Source organism: Nestor notabilis, unplaced genomic scaffold (genome assembly GCF_000696875.1).
Source record: "Nestor notabilis isolate BGI_N333 unplaced genomic scaffold, ASM69687v1 scaffold10003, whole genome shotgun sequence".
Lineage (NCBI taxonomy): Eukaryota > Metazoa > Chordata > Aves > Psittaciformes > Psittacidae > Nestor > Nestor notabilis.
In genome coordinates this window covers 30,726-52,347 of record NW_009922385.1, presented here as the reverse complement: position 1 = coordinate 52,347, position 21,622 = coordinate 30,726, and the positions used below count along the sequence as shown (strand labels likewise).

General features: G+C 41.8%; 1 protein-coding gene across 1 annotated transcript in view; it reads left to right on the top strand.

The window, feature by feature from the left end:
- Positions 1-4,196: 4,196 nt before the first annotated feature.
- CARS2 (cysteinyl-tRNA synthetase 2, mitochondrial (putative)) overlaps positions 4,197-21,622 on the top strand; it is a gene marked incomplete at its 5' end in the record, with an annotated part of 30,340 nt that continues 12,914 nt past the window's right edge. Inside the window, 8 exons of the mRNA XM_010011589.1 lie at positions 4,197-4,314; positions 7,406-7,477; positions 8,098-8,203; positions 8,934-9,017; positions 11,492-11,621; positions 13,498-13,631; positions 16,263-16,330; positions 19,017-19,083. Coding sequence (XP_010009891.1) covers positions 4,197-4,314; positions 7,406-7,477; positions 8,098-8,203; positions 8,934-9,017; positions 11,492-11,621; positions 13,498-13,631; positions 16,263-16,330; positions 19,017-19,083 — 779 coding nt within the window. The remainder of the gene's footprint in view (positions 4,315-7,405; positions 7,478-8,097; positions 8,204-8,933; positions 9,018-11,491; positions 11,622-13,497; positions 13,632-16,262; positions 16,331-19,016; positions 19,084-21,622) is intronic.

Below are 21,622 nucleotides of genomic sequence, written 5' to 3'. Positions count from 1 at the left end.
GGTCCCGTCCTGTGCGGGGCACCGCCAGGCGTGCCGCGGTACTGGGCAGCGTGTGTCCGGGTGAGCGGCCCAGGCCCCGCTGGAAGCTGCCGGCCCTTCGCCTCTTGGTGTGCATAAAGGGCAAAATACTGTTTGTTGTCTTGTTTGTTTGCTTGGGTTTTCCCCCTTCTCGACCTCAGGAAGTATGAAGGGGCTGTTGGTGCAGCTCGTCCCAGGCAGAGACAGAAGTGGGGTGGAAGGCGTTAAGAACATGCACTTTTTTTGCTGGGCAGGGTGAGTTGCAAATTTTATCAGCTCTTGTGCGGAGGAGTTGGGGTCCTGGAGCCTGTTCTCTGTGAAATTATAGTTTTGCCTCAGATTTAGTTCAGACACTGTTAGCACCAAGGAAAAGCTGTTCAGGGTTGACAGGTATACTGGTGCTTTCAGTGTTTACTGATAAACACATCTATTCAGTCGTGGAAACACGGAATACCAAGTTGGAAGGGACCTCAGGGATCATCTGGTCCAAGCTTTCTAGGCAAAGCGTGACCTGGACTAGATGGCCCAGCACCTTGTCCAGCTGAATCTTACAAGTGTCTTATCTTTGGGGAGTTCATGCTTCCCTGGCAAGTATTCTTAAATCTCAGAAAGGCCTTTTAGCATAGTAACAGTTCAGAGGCTTACTGTGTTTAAAAAACAAACCCAAACCAAACAGCATGGTATTTTTTTTCCCTAGGTCATTGGGATAATTACAATACTAAACCAGCTTCATTATAAGTAACTTCAAAAAAGTAGTTTAAATACACGAGGGCAGGATGTTGCCAGTTGTTTTACACTGATGCACCTGATGAGAAGACATGCAGCAGGCTGCCTGTGGCTTCCGATGAAGTCAAGAATTGCAGCAGCTCAGCTGCTCCTGAGCTCCTGTCCCCTAATTCGTAGAAGAACAAGATGCATTTAGCTCCATGGAGGAGCAGGAGTTTCGCAGATAACTGTCATCTGTGTGAAGATCAGGCACAGTGTATTTGAATAATTCCATTTTAATGTAAAGGATTCCACGGCTTCTGGTCCTGTCTCAGCTTCATTCAGAAACTTGTGTTGAATTTTGCTGAATGTTGAGCCATTGCAGTACTGCACAACTGCTTCTTTCTATAAAAAGGGGAGTTTCAAAATACCAATCATATGAAAGTAGAGTTGGCAACCTCACCTTAAACGCTGCTGCACTGTTGTGTATGTGGTGATGTCTTTTTCCTCCTTGCTTTTGTCCAGTCTCAGCAGAAAACTAATCTAACTTTTTACCAGTGATCTAAAAATCAGAAAAGGATATCGTGAATTATTCTGTTTGTACTTAGTGCCTTCAGGGGAACTTGTGTATTTACATCTACAGTTATTGTAATACAGGCTTGAAATATTTACAATTATAAATAATCACTTGAGAGCAACAGTAGAAAAAGATGGAAATGAATTGCTTCATCACTTAGTTGAGGTTCTCTGGTATGGTAGGGCTCATCCTAATGTGGTGTAACAGGGGAGGGAATTGCAGAAGTGCTCCTGTCATAAATGGTATAGTGGATCTACAGCCCAATGTTTGTAGAGCCGGAGAACTTCGCCTTTGGTCTTGCAGCTCTCTGGCTTTTAGGTGTCTCTTTTTGGCAGTGGTTCTCCTACCTTCTGGTTCTTCTGATTAAAGGAGGGAGTACGAAGGCACTGCCCACTCTGCCTGTTCTCTTATCCCTCTCCTCTTACCCTATTTCTAAGCTCCCAATTTTGTTTTCCTGATGTGAGGTTTGCCCTACGTCTGTGCCACCTGGGTTTGACTGCTTCACTTGCTGGTTTAAGAAAGAATATTTACAGCTGAATCTTGCCTCTGGAGGGGTGTATCATGCAGATAAGGAACAATGAAATACTCTTTCTGCTGCTTCTTTAGCACCTTCATTTGTTGTTTCCTGTAGTGCTGCTGTGCATCAAGATACCTCTACTGAAGACCTTCTTCTCTCATCAGTTAAACTCGACAGTGTGTGAGGAGTTGGCTTTTCCTTACCAGTGTCTGTGGTCTTACATGCATCAGTGGTGACATCCTACTGCTTGGCTTATTTGTTAAGGTTTTACATGTTTTGGTTGGTTTTTGGTTTGATTGTGTTTTTTGTTGTTTGTTTGTTTGTTTGTTTGTTTTTAGCAATAATTGTGTGGGGATGTCCCCAGTAGCTAGGTCCAGCTGTGGAGCTCTGGTAAGCACAGCTGAAAATGCATTGATGCAGGTCTACAGGCCAGGAGATGCACTGGGAAAAAGCATGAAGTCAAATAGAGTGATGGCTGTTGATACTGTGCTTCTCTTGTAAAATACCATCATTTTGTTGTACTCTTGCAACGTGTTATCACTAGAATCCCTTTTTCCTCCTCCTTTTTGCATTTGACTTGTGGCAAGCACAAGAAGTAGTGGAAATGAGCTTGAGATCCTTGAGAAGAATTTGAAAATAATGGCATTGTTATTTTTCTCCCCTTCCTCCTTCCCTTCCACAAGGATTTCTTATTTCTTTAAATAATCTAACTTCAGTATGCTGTGCTTCCAGCCTTCAAAACGGGTGCTCTGTATGCCTCAGTGCAACATCCGAAACTCATTCTGTATAAAGAAAAAATCAGACAGGCAGATAATGCCATCTTTTCCTTCAGTTCTGAGACTGGGCTTGATCTTGCTGGCGTGAGCTGCAGTCTGGTTGGCATCCAGGCTCCTGGCTGAAAGCTTGGAAATAAGAGTAAAACCAAGCATGAGAAGATTTCATTCAGTCCCTTGTGCCTGCTCTGCTACCCCCCTGATTTTGACTGTCAGGTTTTTTTTCCTTTTCAGTCCTGAAGTGGTAAGGACCCTACTTTCTGAGATGTCAGGAAATCTGCTCTGGCTTTTGCAGTGCTTCTTCCATCAATTCAGTTGGAAGATCAGAGGAGAGGGAACCATGCAATATTTGTGTCAGCTCTGGCAACTATGACTGCAGGGCTGTTAAATCTAATAACAAGCTTTTGATGCTGGCATCGTTCCTCTGAACAGGGTCCAAAGACTGATCTAATATTCTTACAGAATCTTGTCACCACATCAGATGAACCTTACTCCCAGAGAGTGGTGTTCATTAAAAACTATGTCCCTGGCAGCATCGCTTTCAAAAAGCCTTTTTCAGCATGGGCATAGTGCAAACAGCAACAAAAAACATTTTTCTTCATCAAACATCAAGATACTACACATTCATAAGTGTGAACCTTAATGCCTCCTGGTCCCTGCAGCTAGGGGTAAGGATGCAAATCCATTTCCATTATTGCACTTCTTTGCTCTCGTAGCTATGGGAGTTGCAGTTCATGTGATGTTGTGGGTGAAATAGGAACCTGTGGGTCTGTGAAGTCTCCCTTTGGGCTCTGTTTTCTCCAAAGCCAGAGCCTCTAGTCACTGTCTGCTATCTCACCAAATAATAGTGTTTTACTCAAAGTACATTTTGAGAATTTTAAGTGGAGAGTCTGAGTAGAACAAGGGGCTTCCACAGCCCTGTACAGTTGTTGGTACATCAGTCTATCAGCATTGAATCTTCTGGTTTGTGGCAAAGAGCCTGCATAGTATTGAGGATTTATTCTCGGGTGTAAATAAAGCAAAATAACCCACAGCACAGCTCTTCTTTGCTATCAGAAAAGATCTGTGCTGGTGTGTGAATGAAATAGTTTATTGTTGGCTGGCAGCCGTAGTTGTTACTCAACCCTGAGCAAAGTTCATTTGCACCTTGTTTTATTTCTCCCTGTTCTGCCCTGTGCCTTTGAAAACCTGTTAGAATATAGAAAGCCTGAGGGATGTGTTCCAAGAATATCTGATCTGTGTGTCTTGTTTCATACTGTTTGCTTTGAGAGAGTCTCGTGGCTCACGTGTACCTTCCAATGCACTTCGTCGCTTGAATAAAGAGATGCAACAAAATAAAACCCTCAGAAAATTTGATGTAATGTGTCACTAATGCCAGAAGAGGGTAGGCCAGTTCAAGGGAAATTTGCTTGACTTTTCTGCAGGTGGTAACTGGTTTTGGAAAAGCACTTTATTCACTGAAGGCCTTTTCATTCATCCAAGTATTGAGGTATTTAGAGTGTCCCTGTGGCTGTTAGTGCTGTTGATTATTTTTGTTTAAGTTTGTTCTTACTACTGCATGTTTAAAGGCTCATGGCTTTTTTTCCCCCCCTCCCCTCTCTTCTAGCTCCTATGTTAGGTTCGATATAATTCGAAGGATAATGACTAGGTTTTTTGGAATTGAAGTTATCATGGTGATGGGGATCACAGACATAGATGACAAGATAATAAAAAGAGCCAATGAGGTAGGTGTTTGCTGCAGTCTTTGACTCAAACTTTTGGTATTTTCTACAGCTGCTTACATAGGAAAATTGACCTGAGTTTGGTTTGGGTTTTTTTTTTTTGTTTTGTTTTGGGTTTTTTTTAATGAGTTTTGCTTGTTTTATTTAATAGATTATAAATGTTGAGATTTCTGGTCCTTAAACATAGCTCTAATTGGGCTGGGAGCCTGGGGGGCTAGCTGTTAGGGGTAAATGGGTGCAGAGTTCTCTGAGGGGAAGAGGTGGGGAGAACTATGTCACAGCACCCGTGGCTGGGGTCCTCCTGCCCTTGCCCTTTGCCTAGGAGGCCAGTGGGGAACAAAAAGCTGGGGTGGATCCTCAGCTGAGTAAAGGGTACATTATCCCAAAAGCAACCCAAAACTTAGCAGCCAGGAGCCTTCTGCATTGCCACACACGAGGCTGAGGGTGGTTCCTGAAAGGTGCTGAGCACCATCTAGCTGCAATGTCAGCACCTTGGAAAGCTTTATCAGTCTTGTCAGAGTTTGTCACCTACATGGAAGCTGACATTGAGTATAGGGGTAAGTCTTGATAAGAGCTGGGCTATAAGTGGTTCTCATTTGGATTTGAATCAGACCTCTTCTACCAGCTGATCTTGGTGAATGATTATTCCAGTATTTTATTTTTTTCCTTTTTAAATGCTTTTTGGATCCTGAAACACTGAAGAGTATATTCCGTGTTTTATTCTGTGTTTCAAACTTTTTGTTTTGTTTTTAGGATCTGTAATTCATGTCTTATGGATCATAAATGAGTGTGTTAGATCAGATTGCACTTGCAAGCTTTCCTTGGAGCCGGAGAATTTGACAGCTGTCACTTTTATTTAATCTTTAAGTAAGCAGTTACTACTGCAGTTAAATATAGGGTGCTGCACTGAAATGAATACTAGCGCGCTGCTGCTGTAGAAATACATGTGTGTTCTCTTAGTCCATTTACTTGCAGTTTTCTAAGATGGTTTGATAAAAAGAGACAACCTCTATCCCCCAAAAAACCTCAACAAAAAACCCAAACCAACTAAACCAAAAAACCCCACACCAAAACTCCCCAGGCATTCTCAATCTACATGTGTGCATTTTAAGATTTTTATTTTTTTTTCTGTTGTCAGAACATTATGGAGATTTTGTGTTTTAGGAGGAAGAAATAACATGATGTTTTAAAAGGATTTGTGTTCATTTACTGCGTTCTTTGGTTGGATGAAGTTACCTTTTCATGGCTTTTGTGTGATTTTTTTTTTTTTTTTTAAATGCCTGCTCTGCTCTGCGCATCGTTTGGATGGCCAAGGCCTCTACCTCAGTATCCTGACTTTGTTGTTGGGACCTCTGTACCTGAAGCATTACAGTGGTAGAATCAACATGCCTAAGCTTGTTCTCCATCCTCTGGTGGGATTCATGTAGAGAAAACCTGAAAGTTCAACATCTAGTCTATGATGAGTGTGCTGCACACTCTCAGTAATCCTTTGAGAGAGAGATGAGTCTCTGTCTCGAACGTCCATCTGTAGGGGAGGAGTTTCCCTGTCTTCCTCCTATAGGCATCTTTGTCTCTTGTCTTCTGTTGGTCAGAGAAGCAGCTGAGCTTCTAGGGAGATGAGTCTGGTTGGTGGGGTTTGAAGAATACTCCTGGTCTCTAGGCAGAAGCATGCCTTTGTTTCTCAGTGCAGAGCGTCTTCCTAGTTTCATTGCTGATGAACATCTGGTTTGTCTGGGCCTTGCCTTGTCCAGGAGCTTGTCCAAATAGTGGTATCCACCTGTGCTCCAAAAATCAGACCCCTTAAAGATGCTTCAGTAATTAGAAGTGATGAAACTGGATTTATTTTGTTAATGATTCAGTTACCTGCAAGCTGGAGAGACTGACAGTATGTTGTTTTCTGCCCAGTAGGTTCTCCTCAGAGAAAACGTAAAAGCTCATGTTTGAAACACTTTGATACTATGCTTTTGCTCACTGGGGTAGGTTTTGCTGTTGTAGATCTTTCAAGCCCTGGCCTCTTCTGAATTTTGAGAACAAGTATCTTGCCGTGTGCAAGCTGTCTTTTTCCTCCGGGTTGCGTGTTCTTGTTGCATCTGCGAGGATTCCTGTTCCTGTCCATTGCCTTGTGAATGAAAAACGCGGAGAAGGTGGTAGAGAATTGTTGCACTTGGTAAAGTGTGGGACTGGCTTTTAGTTCATTTTCTCTGTACTGGGATCTATGAGTAACCATAGAATCGTGGAATGGTTTGGGTTGGAAAGGACCTTAAGATCGTGTAGTTCCACCCCCCCCGCCATGAGCAGGGACACCTCACACTAAACCATGTCACCCAAGGCTCTGTCCAACCTGGCCTTGAACACCGCCAGGGTTGGAGCATTCACAACTTCCTTGGGCAACCCATTCCAGTGCCTCACCACCCTCACTGTGAAGAACTTCTTTATATCTAACCTAAACTTCCCCTGTTTAAGTTTGAACCCGTTACCCCTTGTCCTTTTACTACGGTCCCTAATGAAGAGTCCCTCCCCAGCATCCTTGTAGGCCCCCTTCAGATACTGGAAGGCTGCTATGAGGTCTCCACGCAGCCTTCTCTTCTCCAGGCTGAACAGCCTCAACTTTATCAATCATGATCAGCTGAAATAGCTTATTTTTCTTAATCACTGAAAATTAATGTCTTGTATCATCCTGCAAGTCTCTGATCTGTCTTTCTGACAAGTAGGTGGTATCAGTGTCCCCTGCCAATAAGTTGAATGAATTTCTTGTCCTGTGTACTGTAGTATGTGTTGTCACTGGAAATGGAAACCCTCTCAAGAAGAAAATAATGGGAGAAGGAAGGAGTTTATTATTTTAATCATTGGTTGCTTTCTTTTAAAAGATATGTATTAATATTTTAGCAATTCAGAAGCGTAAATGAAATACGACTTTTGTTATTTATAACTTGCATCTCTTCCCCATAGATGTTAGGTTAATAAGCCTTTCTGACTCTTTACCTTGGGGGCTCTGTAAGTCTTCCAATTAATCTATTAACTGTCTCATAAAAGATTGCAATATTTTATATTATTACTTTGATTTATGATTTACTAATCAGCCTCTCTTTTTCAGATGAGTATGTCACCAGTAGCTCTTGCTCGTATTTATGAAGAAGACTTCAAACAAGATATGGCTGCCTTAAAGGTACAGATACTCAAGCCTCTAAAGTTAAGAATATTTTAAAGCAGCTCTTTTGGTAAGGAATCTGATTTTGACAGTTTGATCTGAAAAAAATCAATTGGTTTGCTTTTGTCATGAAGTGTTGCTTGGAAACGGGATTTGGGAGTACCAATTTACTTTTTCATTCTTCTGGAAAGATATTGTACACTTTTGAGTAAGGAAATTGGAAGGAGCAAACCCTACCTTTGAAATGAAACAGTTAAATTTCTTTAGCAACACAATCGGGTTTTTTTATCCATGCAATTAGAACCTTGGTTCACAGATAATACATATTTACTATAATGCAGAAATAGCTTGATATAAAGTGTAGGAAACATGTAATATTCTTTCATTGGCTTAAGGTGACTTTGGTCCTTGTGCAAACTGTCAGAAGTGGGGAGTAGGGCACTGGGGAAAATCAGTGCCACCATTTTCTTTTTTTCTTCTGGGTATTATCTTAAACGCTGCTTATGACATTTGTATTATGCTTGCTTTTTTCTTTAAAGATAAAATTGAGGAGAGTGCTCTTTAAGGTTTGTTTCCTAGAGTGGAGGGGCTGGTTGGCAGTATGTTTCATACAGGCTAATGATGTGTTTTTCTTTAAGGTCCTTCCTCCTACAGTATATATGAGAGTGACTGAAAATATTCCTCAGATAATTTCCTTTATAAAAACAATAATTGCTAATGGCCAAGCTTACGCAACCTCACAAGGTAAGACTTCTAGCAGGGCAACTCCTTGTTCAGCACATGTACAGGAAATCAGTGCTCCCAGTAATCCTGGTTTGGGATCAGATGAGATACCCTGTGCCAGGCTTTCCTGGTGTTGATTAACAGATCGGGTGTGACCAACTCATTTGTGATGACATGAGTGGGCAGAACAACTGTTACTCAATTTCTAAGTTAAATGTAGCTTATCAATTAATATAATTGTTTACTGTAATGAGCTGCTATCTAAGCCTCTGTGGGGAAGTCCTGGCCTGGCTCCTACAAGAGAGCTGGGGGAACCTCTTAGGTCTAAACAGGAGGTGATTATCTCCTCTGTGCTGTGAAAGATGTGCCTGCAAAGCACAATATGTGGATTATTTTTTTTTACTAGTAGAATTGGTGATTGTAGAAGGGTTCGAGTGCGTTGTAACTGGAGTAGCAATAGGCTGCACTGCAGTCAGGGAGGGGATTGCTGATTGTGTATGGGCAGGGGAGAGCCTGGGGAGATGTCTAGAATACAAAGTTATCCTGTGTGCAGAATGAGCACATGCAGTGAGGTTACTGAAGAAGAGCTGGTAATGTGGAAACATCTGCTACTACTTCTGCAGTATTTCTGAATTTCTAAATGTGAATAAAATGGGAGTCAAAGGGCGCTTTGTTTTGCTTTCAGGGAAAGTGTTCTCCTCGTGATTGTGCCGCATCTTTGCTGTAACACTAAACATTTCTTTTCTATTAGGCAATGTTTATTTTGATGTTAAGTCTTGGGGAAAAAGATACGGAGTATTAACTACTATTTCTCCTGATACCCAAGATGAAGCAGGTAAGTTCATGACACCAACTTGTTTGTATCATTTGAACTTGTAATGTATCTATACGTACACTTTCATTCAGCAGTCTGGAACGGTTTTCTAACCTGTTGTGTATAGCCAACTTTTTTGTTAATTAGGACTACATTGCTTTCACAGTTACTTATTGAGGCACTCACTGTTGCCAGTGCAAGAGGAAACTTGGTGGTCTCGTTTTATACTTGGCTTCCTCTATACCTGTGTTCTGGTACCTTAGAACAATTAGGATTCTTAATCAGTCATTTAATACTTAATATAAATTTCATAGTGATGTGGTGGTCTCAGCTGTTTCACTAATCAGCAGTGAGATACTCAAGGGTAAATGCAGGGAAACTTCATCTGCTGTGTTACTGTTCAGGCAGTTGTACTCTTTTGATGCATGCTAACTGGATGAATTTGCTTCATTCATTACTTACCATACTTACATTACCAGACTTCTGCTAAGCAGCCTGTTTGTGTGAGGGTGAGCAATCTGCTGCCTGTACCCTGGGTTTTGTGGGTTTTTTTGCTGCAGTTGTCTGGCTGCTGAGCAGAATTGCTGAGCCTCTTGGTAGTTTCCCAAAGTTAGGTCTGATCAGGTCTCTGCCCTGAGAATTTGATGCAGGTCTCATGCATCCTTTTGCATGCTGAAGTTCAATATTTCTTCATTGAAAAGAATCTGTTTGCAGTTATGGAAAATGCCTGGCAGGCTGATGCTCAGGTGAATTGCTCCACTTTGGAGTTGTTTCAGCATTACAACTCGCAGAGGGAATGCGTTCTGTCGACAGTTATTCAGAGGCAGTTACTGGCTGCAAAGGCAGCCAACAGCTTCCTGGGCTGCACTGGGAAAAGCATTGCCAGCAGGTCAAGGGAGGTGATCCTTCTTCTCTGCTCAGCATTGGTGAGACGTGCCTGGAATCTGGGCCTGATGCTGGGCTCCCCAGTATGAGACAGACATGGACATACTGGAGAGAGCCCAGCAATGGCCATGAATAAAGTGGAGCTACTGGAGCATCTTTCATATGAGGAAAGGCTGAGAAGGCTGGGACTGCTCAGCTTGGAGAAGAGAAGGCTCAAAGGCATCTTGCCTGTGTGTATAAACATGTGATAGGGAGAATAAAGAAGATGGAGCCAGTCTTCTCTCAGTGGTGCTTGGTGGCAGGACAAGAGGCAATGTTTGCAACCTGAAATACAGAAAATTGCATTTAAAGCTTAGAAAAATCTTTGTTACTCTGAAGATGATTAACAGAAGAACATGTTTCCCAGAGATGCTGTGGAGTTTCCATCCTTGGAGATGCTAAAAATCTAACTGGACACAGTCCTGGGCAGCCTGCTGCAGCTGAGCCTGTGCTGAGCCAGGGGTTGGACTAGACAATGTCCAGATGTGCCTTTCAGCTTCAATTGTGGCTGATTGCCTGTTTTACCCTTTTTCCTATCAAGTGACTTACAACTAAATTTACTGTTATTTCTAAAGATTTTGACTGTTGTTTTGCTTATAACCAAGAAAAGTTGTTTTTTGTAGCAATATACTCAAAAAAAGCCAAAAGAGGGAAGGAGTCAACAGATAATGGTCAGCCAGAGCTTGGCAAACTAGTGGAAGAGCGAAGATGAAGATTCAGTGCATAAAACTAGGGCTATATTTCTGTCCCTTTATTTCTTATCAATTTTGAATGATGAAGGAGGTGTAATGGATTTTTTTAATGTATTCCCTTAATATTGCATGACATTCTGAATAAAAACTGACTCTGTGTAATATCAGTTAAGTAGAAGCAGAATGGCTCAAGAAAAATGACCATCAGATAGATCTCCAAAATTAGCTGTGAATCATCATTAAATGTGTTGATACTGAAATGCTCCAGGGATTAGTTCAGACTCAGTGATACGCCACGGGTTTGCTAGCAGTCTGAAATAAATAAAGTAGCAAATCTAATGTCAGCTGTTGATAAATCAGATGAGAGGTGTTAAATAAGGGAACTTAAAACAGTGCAAGTTGATTGCCAAGCTGGGTCCCTTCAGGCCAAGTAGGTGTACTGTTCTGTATCTCTCAAATGTGAGATCATGTGTTTGTCAGCAAAAAAAATACAGAGTCCAGAACCTTGTGCTGGTTTGGGTTGCTTTTGTTACCCTGCCTGCTGCAGTACAGTCTGTTTATCCTGGGAAACTGGCTGATAAATAACTAAATGAATGATGTAAAACTGGAGAAGGCCAAAAGAACTGAAAGGATAAGATGTATTAAAGAATCTTGAATCCATCTTTATAGCCTGAAGAAATCTAATTCAACATACTATTTTTTTTCAAATGCTTGATGGAGAAACCGGAAGCCCTGTGTAAGGGAGCAAAGCTGCAGGAAGAGAAGTTGAGCAAAAGAGGTTAAAATCTGAGCAGTTCACTAAATGCATTTCCACTTGCTTTCTTTTTTTCTTATTTTCTTGGAGACGTATCTCATTAACAATTTGCTTGTTCTTGGCAGTTAATACTGATAAACGACATGGTAAAGATTTTGCCCTGTGGAAGGCTGCTAAACCTCAAGAGCTATCTTGGACTTCTCCCTGGGGAGAAGGAAGACCTGGATGGCACATAGAGTGTTCCACGATATCGAGGTCAGATTTCTTGGGTTTTAAATCTAGTGCTGTTTTTTGGTTTTGCTCACAGTACAGCGGTAGCAGCAGTATTGAAAGTGGTTTTTCTGACCAGTGGAACACCAGTTTTAATATGAGTATTTTGTGCAGTCTGGGATGTGCCCCAGACACTGCTCCACCTTAGCGGCGTAGCTGTCTTGCTAGGTTTTGGCACCTTTTCTTGAGAGAGACCCTGCGTTTAAAATATGGGATGCAGGATCACACAGTTGATTAGCAAGTACAAGCAAATACTTGAATTGAGTAACCAGAGTTTTAGTGAAGGTTATGGTACCTCTTTCATTTGCCTCTCTTCCACTTGTTGCAGTCTCTACTGCACCTAGTTCAGCATGTGGTGCTGTGTCAGAAGGACAGGGTATGGGACTCCATCCTGACTGCAGTGAGTGTGTAAGGTTTTGTTGGCCTTATCTTAACTGCAGTTGTGCGTTATTCAGCTTTCTTTAGAAGTCAGCCACAGTATTAAGTATTCTCATTTCTCTGTGGCAGTATATTCTGTGGGCATGACATGAACTGAGCGTAGTAGCATTTTGCTTGTAGTTGGTTTGAATTAATTTGCTCTTAATTTGGAGCTTTATTTTCTCCACAGGATGGTTGTCCTACATTGTATTAGCTTATGACCTATTAATTTATGTTTTTTAAAAAAGAGACTTTATATCTTCTCTCTTGGAAGATTGTTAGTGGTGCTTAGTTCTGCGTTAGTCTCAGATCTTTTTTTGGAAGCTAATAACAAATTATTTAGGTCTGGCCGTGCGTAACTTAAGCTTTCAACCCAAGCTGAAAACAGATGGAACAGATGCTGTAGGTTTCTCTTTCATATGCTTTGCTGGTCACCTGGGGTTTTTAGTGATTACTACTAGATTGTGAAAAGCATTTATAAGGGTGACTTTCTGTCTGTAAATAGTTTCATCACTGTGAAACAGTTCTTTAAAGCAACTGAAGTGCACAAAACCATAGAATCATAGGGTGGTTAGGGTTGCAAGGAGCCCATTTTAAGCAATACCTACTTATCTGGCTGTTTTGCCAAAAATCTCAAAGCACTTTAAGCTAGGTGAACTAACTTTGAAAAGTCTTTGAGACATGCCTGGGAAGGTGAATGAGGAAGGTGTGGGTCTCTAGTGCAGCCCTACAGGAGGGAACCATCTGCTGTGACTTGGGTCTGATTTCCTCTCCAGAGTTCCCCTTGAGGTGAGGTGGGCTTGGTGCCCCTGAGCATTCTGCACATCCGTCTCCCCAGCTCTGGATGATTTTGTTGGAGCAAAGTGCAAGTGGCCAGTGCTCCTCTGTAGATGGCGCAAGGGAGGGGGTGAGCTGAGGTCCCTCCTGAGAAGATGCGTGTTTAAGCTGGGTTTGGAGTGGACAGGAGGAAGCAGACGAGCGTAAGCTTGGGAAATGGTAACAGCTAGTCTTTCTTTCCATCTCTCCTTGTATTCTTCCTGTGCCCCAACAGCTTCTGGAAAGCCATTGTGAGCCAGGGTGTTTTGTCCACAAAAGGGGCAAAAGCATTAATATCTAGCCAGCTATGAGGAGCAACTTGTTAACATGACACATGGGAAGACTGTGTGTCTCTGTGTGCACACACATGCATGCGTATGTGGGGCTTGCCTTTAGAAAAATAATTGCTCCTACTAAGGAGAATTAATTGTGGCCAGATATGGGTCCTGCTGCAGTTTTAGTATAAGACTTGTGTAAAGTCTTGCCTTAAAACTGCAGTGATTAAACTATACACTTAAATATATGTTGTTTCATCGTGTTATTTTCTGCTTTTTTTATTTTTTTATTTTTTTTTTTACAAAAATCTTTTATAGTGTTCTACTTACCAATCAGGAAAATATTGTTACAGTGCAGTGTTTGGAAAGCAGCTGGACATCCATACGGGTGGAATAGATCTTGCATTTCCTCATCATGAAAATGAAATTGCACAGTGTGAGGTGTATCATCAGTGTGAGCAATGGGGGAATTACTTTTTGCATTCTGGTAAGTAAAATATTAATGACCTGAAAGGCCTGTACAAATGCAACGGCTTGTGTTTTTTTAGGTTTGGCTTTTGTATGGTATGAAAACACAGGGTCTCCTGCAGTGACCAAGTTCCTGTCTGTGAGGTGCTCTATGGAGTATGAGTGATTTGTTGGTGTAGCCCACAGATGTCACAGACCCCATTTCTTACCCCAGAATTAACCTTGCTGGCTATGCCTGACTAAACTGTACAAAAGTGTCTTTTACTTGCTTGATCTTCACCATATGATATTGCCTTGGCATTATGTGGAGCGATATGCATGATAGTGCTTCAGTGAAGCTTGTGCTGTACAGTGCTTTGAACCTACATCCTTGTCTGATAGTACTAGCACTGTTCCCATTGATGAAAGCCTTGAAATTTATTCTTCCTATTGGGGTTGCTGTGGTTCTGGATGGTCAGCTGAAGTCAATAGAAAAAGTCACATTCAAGTCTGCGGTGTCTCTTTTTGCTGAACAGTACTTTGTGCAAGATGTGTTGGTGAACTCCTTCAGCTGCTTCTCTAAGAGCTGCAGTTAAGCCTGTGGTACACTCTGGGAGTTACTTGAGCTTTCCTTTTTTATATGTATTTGTATTGTACAGGATGAATATTGAATTCTAGTTTCAGGTCACAGTGTAGGACCTGTTGTAAATCAATAGCAATTGCCTCTAGAGGATGGTGCATCCTCCAGGGTAAGCTTTGCTCCTGAAGTGCTGGGGAATTCTCTGTGCTTCTACTGGGATGCACTGGTTACTGCCAGGTGCAGCCTTCTGTTGAAAAAACAGTGAATCTGACTGTTCAAGCTTAGAATCGAAACTACAGGAGAAATATTCTTTGAAACTAACTAACTGAAGAGGAGTCAATTCTTCTTAAAACAAGAAGAAAAAATAACCAGGGGAAAAAAAAATCCAAACTTGAGTCCAAGGGCAATTTGTACGCTGAGATTCTCCAGGAGCTGACAGATTACATTCATTAAGTCAAAAAAATTTGCTGGAGGATGATAGTGTGAATTATTTAGGGCAAATGAATCAGCCTCAGAAACAATTTATTCTGGAAACAGACTTTAGAATTTTAGCAGGCTCAGAATTGGAGGAGCAACCCCCATTAGAGGAAGAAAATCCCTGCACTGGGGATAAATCTGCTTAAAGGACTTTATTTTTAGACTACTTGTACTCTGGGAAGAGTGCCAAGCCAAAGTTATGAAAATCCATGTATTTTTTGATTCTTCAATGAAATCATTCTGAGTGCTGAGACTCTTGAAGAGGAATATTATTTCAAATTCAGATGTTACCTGTATCTTATTAGGCAAACATAAACTATTTTAAGCTTGACTGCTCAAAGTTAAGTCAGTCAATATTTAGGCACCTTTGCAAAAGAAGAAAATAATAATTCCCCTTCTCACAGGAGGAGTTGGGCTTGTTTAGCCTGGAGAAGAGAAGGCTCAGGGGGGACCTTATAGCTCTCTACAACTACCTTGAAAGGAGGATGGAGCCAGGAGGTGGCTGGTCTCTTGACCCCAGTGACAAGTGGTAGGACAAAAGGTAATGGCCTCAAGCTGTGCCAGGGGAGATTTAGATTGGATATTAGGAAAAATTTCCTCACCAAAAGAACAGTCAGGCATCAGAATAGGCTGCCCAGGGAAGTAGTGGAATTGCCATCCCTGGAAGTGTTCAAAAACTGTGCGGATGAGCCCCTCAGTGACATGGTTTAGTGGTGGACTTGGCAGTCCTGGGTTGATGGTTGGACTTGATGATCTTAAAGGTCTTTTCTGACCTAAATGATTCTATGATTCTCTTACAGAATAAGAAAAGCTTCTGCTTAAAAAATCTGGCTCTAAGTACACTAAAGTGTTGGATTCTGCAGGCCATGAAGTGCCTAAAAATTGTGTTAGCTGTGAGTGCTTGGTAACATACAAGATCACTCTTTTATTAGGAGAAGCCAGTGAAGGCTTTCAGTTGTGATGCTGAGCACTACATACTTTCCTAAATGTGGTGGAGGCAGTTACTGCCTTTTTCCTGTACCACAGCCCTGCAAGCCAACAGTCCGTGTGACTATTGGAAGCTCTATCTATGCTCAGAGATTGCATTTGAAAATTAGCTAAGTCAAATGAGGCATCATAGCTACCTCCCTCCCTTCCCTTTTTTCTTAGTCTCCAAAATCTGTAGAAATAGGGAAAGTGCAGAAAACTCATTTACATGTAAGGTATTTTCAGCCAGCACGATAAAATTATGGATTTTAAAAAAAAAAAGTAACCTGTCACTCCCTATGACAAGTAGTAAGTACTACAAGAGTAGCAGGTAAGGTGCTTTTCTGTGAAGACTGAGAAGTATTTGCTTGCTTGAAGGGAGACTTTTTTTTTTTTTTTCCCTTGATGTCTCTGCCCATGCTGCTGCTGTTTTGGTAGGGTTGTTTTTGTGGTTTGGTTTTTTTTTTTTTTTTTTTTGATAGCAAGGCTATTAAAATATGTTACGTGTTGCATTGAAATGGTTGGTGCACATGTGTCACAGCATACGCTGCCTCCAGTGCAGTGTTTCTCATTCAGTCCCCATTCAGAAGCATGCTCATTTATCCTCATTAATTTTTTTGTCTTGTTTTGTTTTGTTTTTTGTTGTAGGGCATTTGCACGTTAAAGGAAGTCAAGACAAAATGTCCAAATCGTTAAAAAACTACATAACAGTTAAGGTAAACTCTTTCTGTGAATTGAAGCAATGTATGTTTGTAATACGTAAATATTAATCACAGCCCTCTTGAGAGAAGTTTGGAGGGTGTGGTTATGTGGTAGAGAAAGACCTGAAGCAGAGCGTTTCTCTAGTGCTGGTGTACCCGCTATTGTGGATCCAAATGTAGGAAACCTGCTCAGACTTGGGGCTTGCTTGTAACGTGGATCTTGCTGACAGTGTTCATAGGAGCAGCGTTTGTGCCCAGTACCAGGCTTCTGCATTAGAGGTTTGTGGTTGGACTTGATGACATCAAGGGCCTTTTCCAACCTAAATTATTCTGTTCTATAGTGATGGGTTCTGTCTGTCTGCTCTTAATAGTGCACATGCTTTTGGGACTTAGAAAAAAGCAGGTGTATTTCCTTGTTCTGCTTTAGGTGAAATGGGACACAGCGTCCATTTCCACAATACAAGACACATTGGGTGTCTTGTATTCTCCTTTACTTTTATACAGTGCCCTTGCTGATGCACAGACAGCTTTGTCTTTGGCACCCACAAGCCATGTGAATATAGAATCAATATGTCCTGGTTTGCTGCATCCCAAAGTTTTTGGTGTAGCGCAGAGCAGGGTTTCTGTGCTAGGCATGTGTGATACAGCTGTGCTTGGTGCTAGGGTGACTCCAGTGATGGCTGACACTGCTAGGAGTGGGCAATTTCTTTCCTTTAGACAAAGCTTGAGAACCTCTTTCAGCACATATGTTCCCCTTTGCCCTCTCAGAAGACTTAATTAAAATCCCTTTAAAAAGGAGTTCAATGTGAGCTGCTTTATTCTTAATTCTCCTGATGCTGTCTGGGTACAGTTAAGCCCTGTCTCCCCAGGAAAATTGCCCATCGTGGTTTTCATAGCAACTTTGTGAATAGGGTGGAGAAATGACCACAAATGCAATGCATGCAATTAAAAATAACATATAAAAATGTTCCCTCCACGAGTGCAGTGGGACTTCTTTGTGCTGAGAAATCAAAAACTTGAGGTCTGTCTCTCTTTGCCTGTGGGTGTCTGCTTTTAATTTCTGCCCTTAGGCACGGCTAACAAATAATGCTTCCCTGTAAGTGACTTTCAGTCCAGTAAAACAAATTTCTTCCTGTACAGCCTTCCTGCATCTTGAAAGTTAAGCCCTATGTGGAAGCTTTTACACTCCAAAAGAGGGGAAGCCTGCCCAGGACCTTCCCTTGGTCCTGCCACTGGCTGTCTGTATTCCAGGCTCTCACCCAGGCACAGCCCCCTTGCACCCTCCACATCCAGCTGCCCTGTTTTCCCTCTCCCTTGTCTCCTTCTCTGATTCTACCCCCCTCCTTTTTTGTTTTTAATAGCTATTAATTCTGACCCCCAAAGTCAAGCATGTTGCAATCATGCATGGCTGAGCAACCTGCTTGGAAAGAGGTGTGATACTTTCTCTACTCTGTTTTTAATGAAATGCCAAGTTGATTTTGGTTTTTCTGGGTTTGTTTTTTTCCCAGTTTGGATGGTCCTTTCCCAAATTTGAATTTATTTTGGTACTTTTACTCATATTGTTCTACCTCTATATGTTAGCTTAAAGCTTGTGGGCACTGTGGGTACACTCAGTTACGCAGATCTTATTTAAAAGAACAAAACCAAACAACAACAAAACCAAAAACCCACCCACTGAAACAAGCAGTGTCACTGTTTATTTCTTGATTTAGCTTGCCCTGATTGCCTCAGTTATTTCTGTTTGCACTTGAGAGGCAGCACATTGCTGGCACTTTGGATAACTTCAGTGTTCAGGCTGGTTTAGTCTGGTAGCAGAAACTAAACTTTGAAATGTGCATCTTTAAGCACATAAATGACACTTTCCAGATTTTCTCACTTGTGTTGATTTGTCTTTATGATTTTCTATTTCAGTGGCACTTCAGTGTTACAAACTTAACATCTCCAGTTTGGAAATTAAAAAACAGGAAAGAGACAGGAATGCAGTGTTGACAGTCAATCTGCCAGAGTGTCCAGCCTTGCTGAGAGCAGAGTTGGAAGTGTTGAATGTTTTACCAGTGTACCTTTCCAGCATTTGAATGGTTCTTTATACTATTAGTATAAATTACACAAATAGTAGTAATTTACTCTTTCCTGTAGTAAACTGTAAAGCTGGATAAACATTAGGGTGAAATTAATGAGGTCTCAAGATTATACAGGTGAATTCTAGCAATATTAAAAGAAGTTATTTTTTTGTTCACTCCCTGTTCCTGCATATTCTAGTTCTGCAGAAAAGGTACACTTATTTTCTTTTTCAAGAAATCTTTCTTTTTCCATAAAGCTTTCAAAACTCAGGAGCTGTCCTTTCCTGCAAGATTGTATCCCAGTCTTAGTTTGGTAATTTTGGTTTGGTTTTTTTGCAAAGGTCTTCATACAGTGTATATATAGTTTGATCACACTTAAAAAGTACTTTTCACTGTCTTATATGTGACATTATGTGTATATCTTGTATAAATGCACATCTATCTTATATGGAATTAAATCTTTGTTAGTTTAGACTTTAAACTAGTGTTATAAAGGTTCATGTCGATCTTAAACTACAAAGATTAGTTGTCATGTTTGTTTGCCTGAAATATGCTGTGAAACTAGCGTAAGGGAGTGGAGCAACCCCTGAAGAAATTGTTTGATGTTCTGCTAAAGCTATCTTTTTATGGGTGGAATTTAGGATTTCCTGAAGAAATTTTCATCGGATCAATTCAGGATGTACTGTTTGCGCAGCAGGTACAGCTCAGGTAAGGCAGAAAACCCATTATTTGTTGAGAGATGGCTTTCCACACACACACACATACACACACGCATCCCAAGCTGGCAATGCATAGGTGTGGTGGAGCGAGCGCTCCCTGTGGTGCCTAGCAGTTCCCCTCTGGTGGGTGAAGAGGTTGGCAATGCTCCGAGGGGCTGTTCTTCGGCTTTTGTGTAGAAAAGCATCTTTACTGAGCACAGTACACAACAATTTGTCTAAATACCTTCCTGAGCCACAGTTAATTGTGATTCTCAGTTAATTGCACTTTCAGTTAATGAATTGCATCCATTTCTGATTTGCCTCTGTTGCAGTCACTTGTATTTCAGTCACGATCACCTGGTTTTTGAGATGTATCCAGGTAGAGCTTTGCCTTATATTCCTGTAGGGTATGACAAGGGCTTGCGAATAACATTCTGTCTCCCTGCTGTGTTGTCATTCTTTGTCCTGTGGAGTTACAGAGTGTTCAAGCAGTTCCGTGGTGCAGTGCAGCTCACTTACACCTTGATAACCTAACGATCATCTTGGCTTGGCAAATACTGCTTGTGGGGAGAGGTGTGGGAGATTTTGTGAGCTTCCCTGTCTGCACTGTCATATTTCCAGCAGGTGGATGCTATTTTGAACTGGAAGAGGTTTTCATATACCATATGAAAATATTGATTCCATAGCATTTTTGCCAGTTTATTGCGGTCTGCCAAAAGCAGATGGTAGTTCCCTAACTGTCTCTGGCCTGTTGGCCATCCTGGTATGCTAAGGGAATTGTGGAGCACAGGGCAACACCTGCTGTTACTTTAGTGGGTCTCTGGCTGCCTCAGATAAACCACCTCTAGCACTGTGACTGGGAGAGCTGGTGTGGTTAAGGCTCTGTGGCTTTGCTAGAGTCTGTCAGTGTGCAAGCCTTGATAGGTGTACAGTTGTTGGGCTGAGAAGTGTTTTGCTTGTTAATACTCCTAGTTGCTTGCAGGAGCCACCCGTCTGATCTTCCTGGTGCAGCCTCCCTCTCCTAAGGCAGCTAAAGGCATCGGGAATGCCATGTGTCTCTGAAATATTGTGAAGCATAGAGTAGTAAAGATACTGCTGGTTATTACCTGCCCATCCCCACTGTGGTAGGAAGGGAGGAGCACATTCAGGTGGGAGGTTTGCTGCAGAACAAGTCCCAGTTTGGAGCAGGAGAAGGGACAGGCAGTGGGGAGTGCTGCCACTGCAGGGTGAGGCAGCGGCATGCTGACATGCTCCAGGTCTCTGTCAAGAGATGAAATACATTGTGCACACATAAACGTCTCCCCAGCTGTAGCTGAGGACATTTGGGAGTCTTGAACAACTGTGTATTTAAAACAGAAGAAAAAGACTGTCTAACACACCACCATCATATATATATATATCTATATATATATATTTGTCCCGTAAACCAAAGCCAAATGGCTGGCAGTTTCTAAGCTTGCCTCAGCAAGTATAATGGTAGTGCCTTTGCTTTATGCAGTTAGGTGGAGGAGTTGTGAGCCCGCTGCAGGCAGCAGGGGTATGTTGCCAAAACACTCTCTTGGCCACCAGAACCGCTGTGGTGATTTTGTGAACCTGAGTGAACTGTAACATTTTGGTCCCTCTGGTCTTTAATTACTTGTTGGTGCTAATAAACATGTGTTTTGTGATTTGATAATGTAGCAATGATGCAAAAGGGGGAGGGAGCAGGGAGTACAGTGGAGGTTTACAGAGCTGGGTTTGCTGGTGCCGTGCTGTGGGTTTGCAGTGCCTGCAGGCGGTGGCTTAGGAAAGTGCCATGAATCGGGGAAGAAGAATGGCTTTAATCAAAACGGGCTTCATCAGGATAAGCTTTCATCAAGTATTTCTCATAGAGTTCCTGAAACCAAGGTAATCAGTTGAGTAACCTTGGTGGATATAAATGATCACTTTCAATATCTCAGTGTTTTCCAGAAGTCTGTACATAGGTCTTTTTTAAAAGCTGAGTAGAGCTTAATTTTTAAAACCAGTGTTAATGAGGCCATAATGCAGATTCTTAATTACACACAAGTGGAAAATCTGACAAACATAGGTCCAGACTTATGCCTTATTTATACTGGGGTAAATCATATGGAAAGTCTGTTTAAACATTTAGGCTTCTTTGGGATTTAGGCTGATGGAACTGAGATCAGATCTCACATCTGGCTGCTTCTATCCTCTTGGATCTGCCCCCTTGCTCAGACTGGCTGCTCTAAAGAGTCTGTGTCTGAGCAGTGTTGGGTAATTGCATGAAGTAGTTGGCTGTAATGTGTGCAGGACCAGAGGTGATTCTCAGTGCTGATGAGATTAGGAATACACTGCAAGCCGTAGTTTGGCTGTACCTTAGCACAGAGGTCAGGCATAAAATGGTGAAGCAATACTTCACTGACTGTAAGTCATGCTTTGATTGAAGTAATCAGCTCTGGTGTGATATTCATAGAATCACTGAATGGTTTGGATTCGAAGGGGCCTTAAGGATCATTTAGTTCCAATCCCCCTGCTATGGCCAGGGACACCTCACACTAGACCAGGTT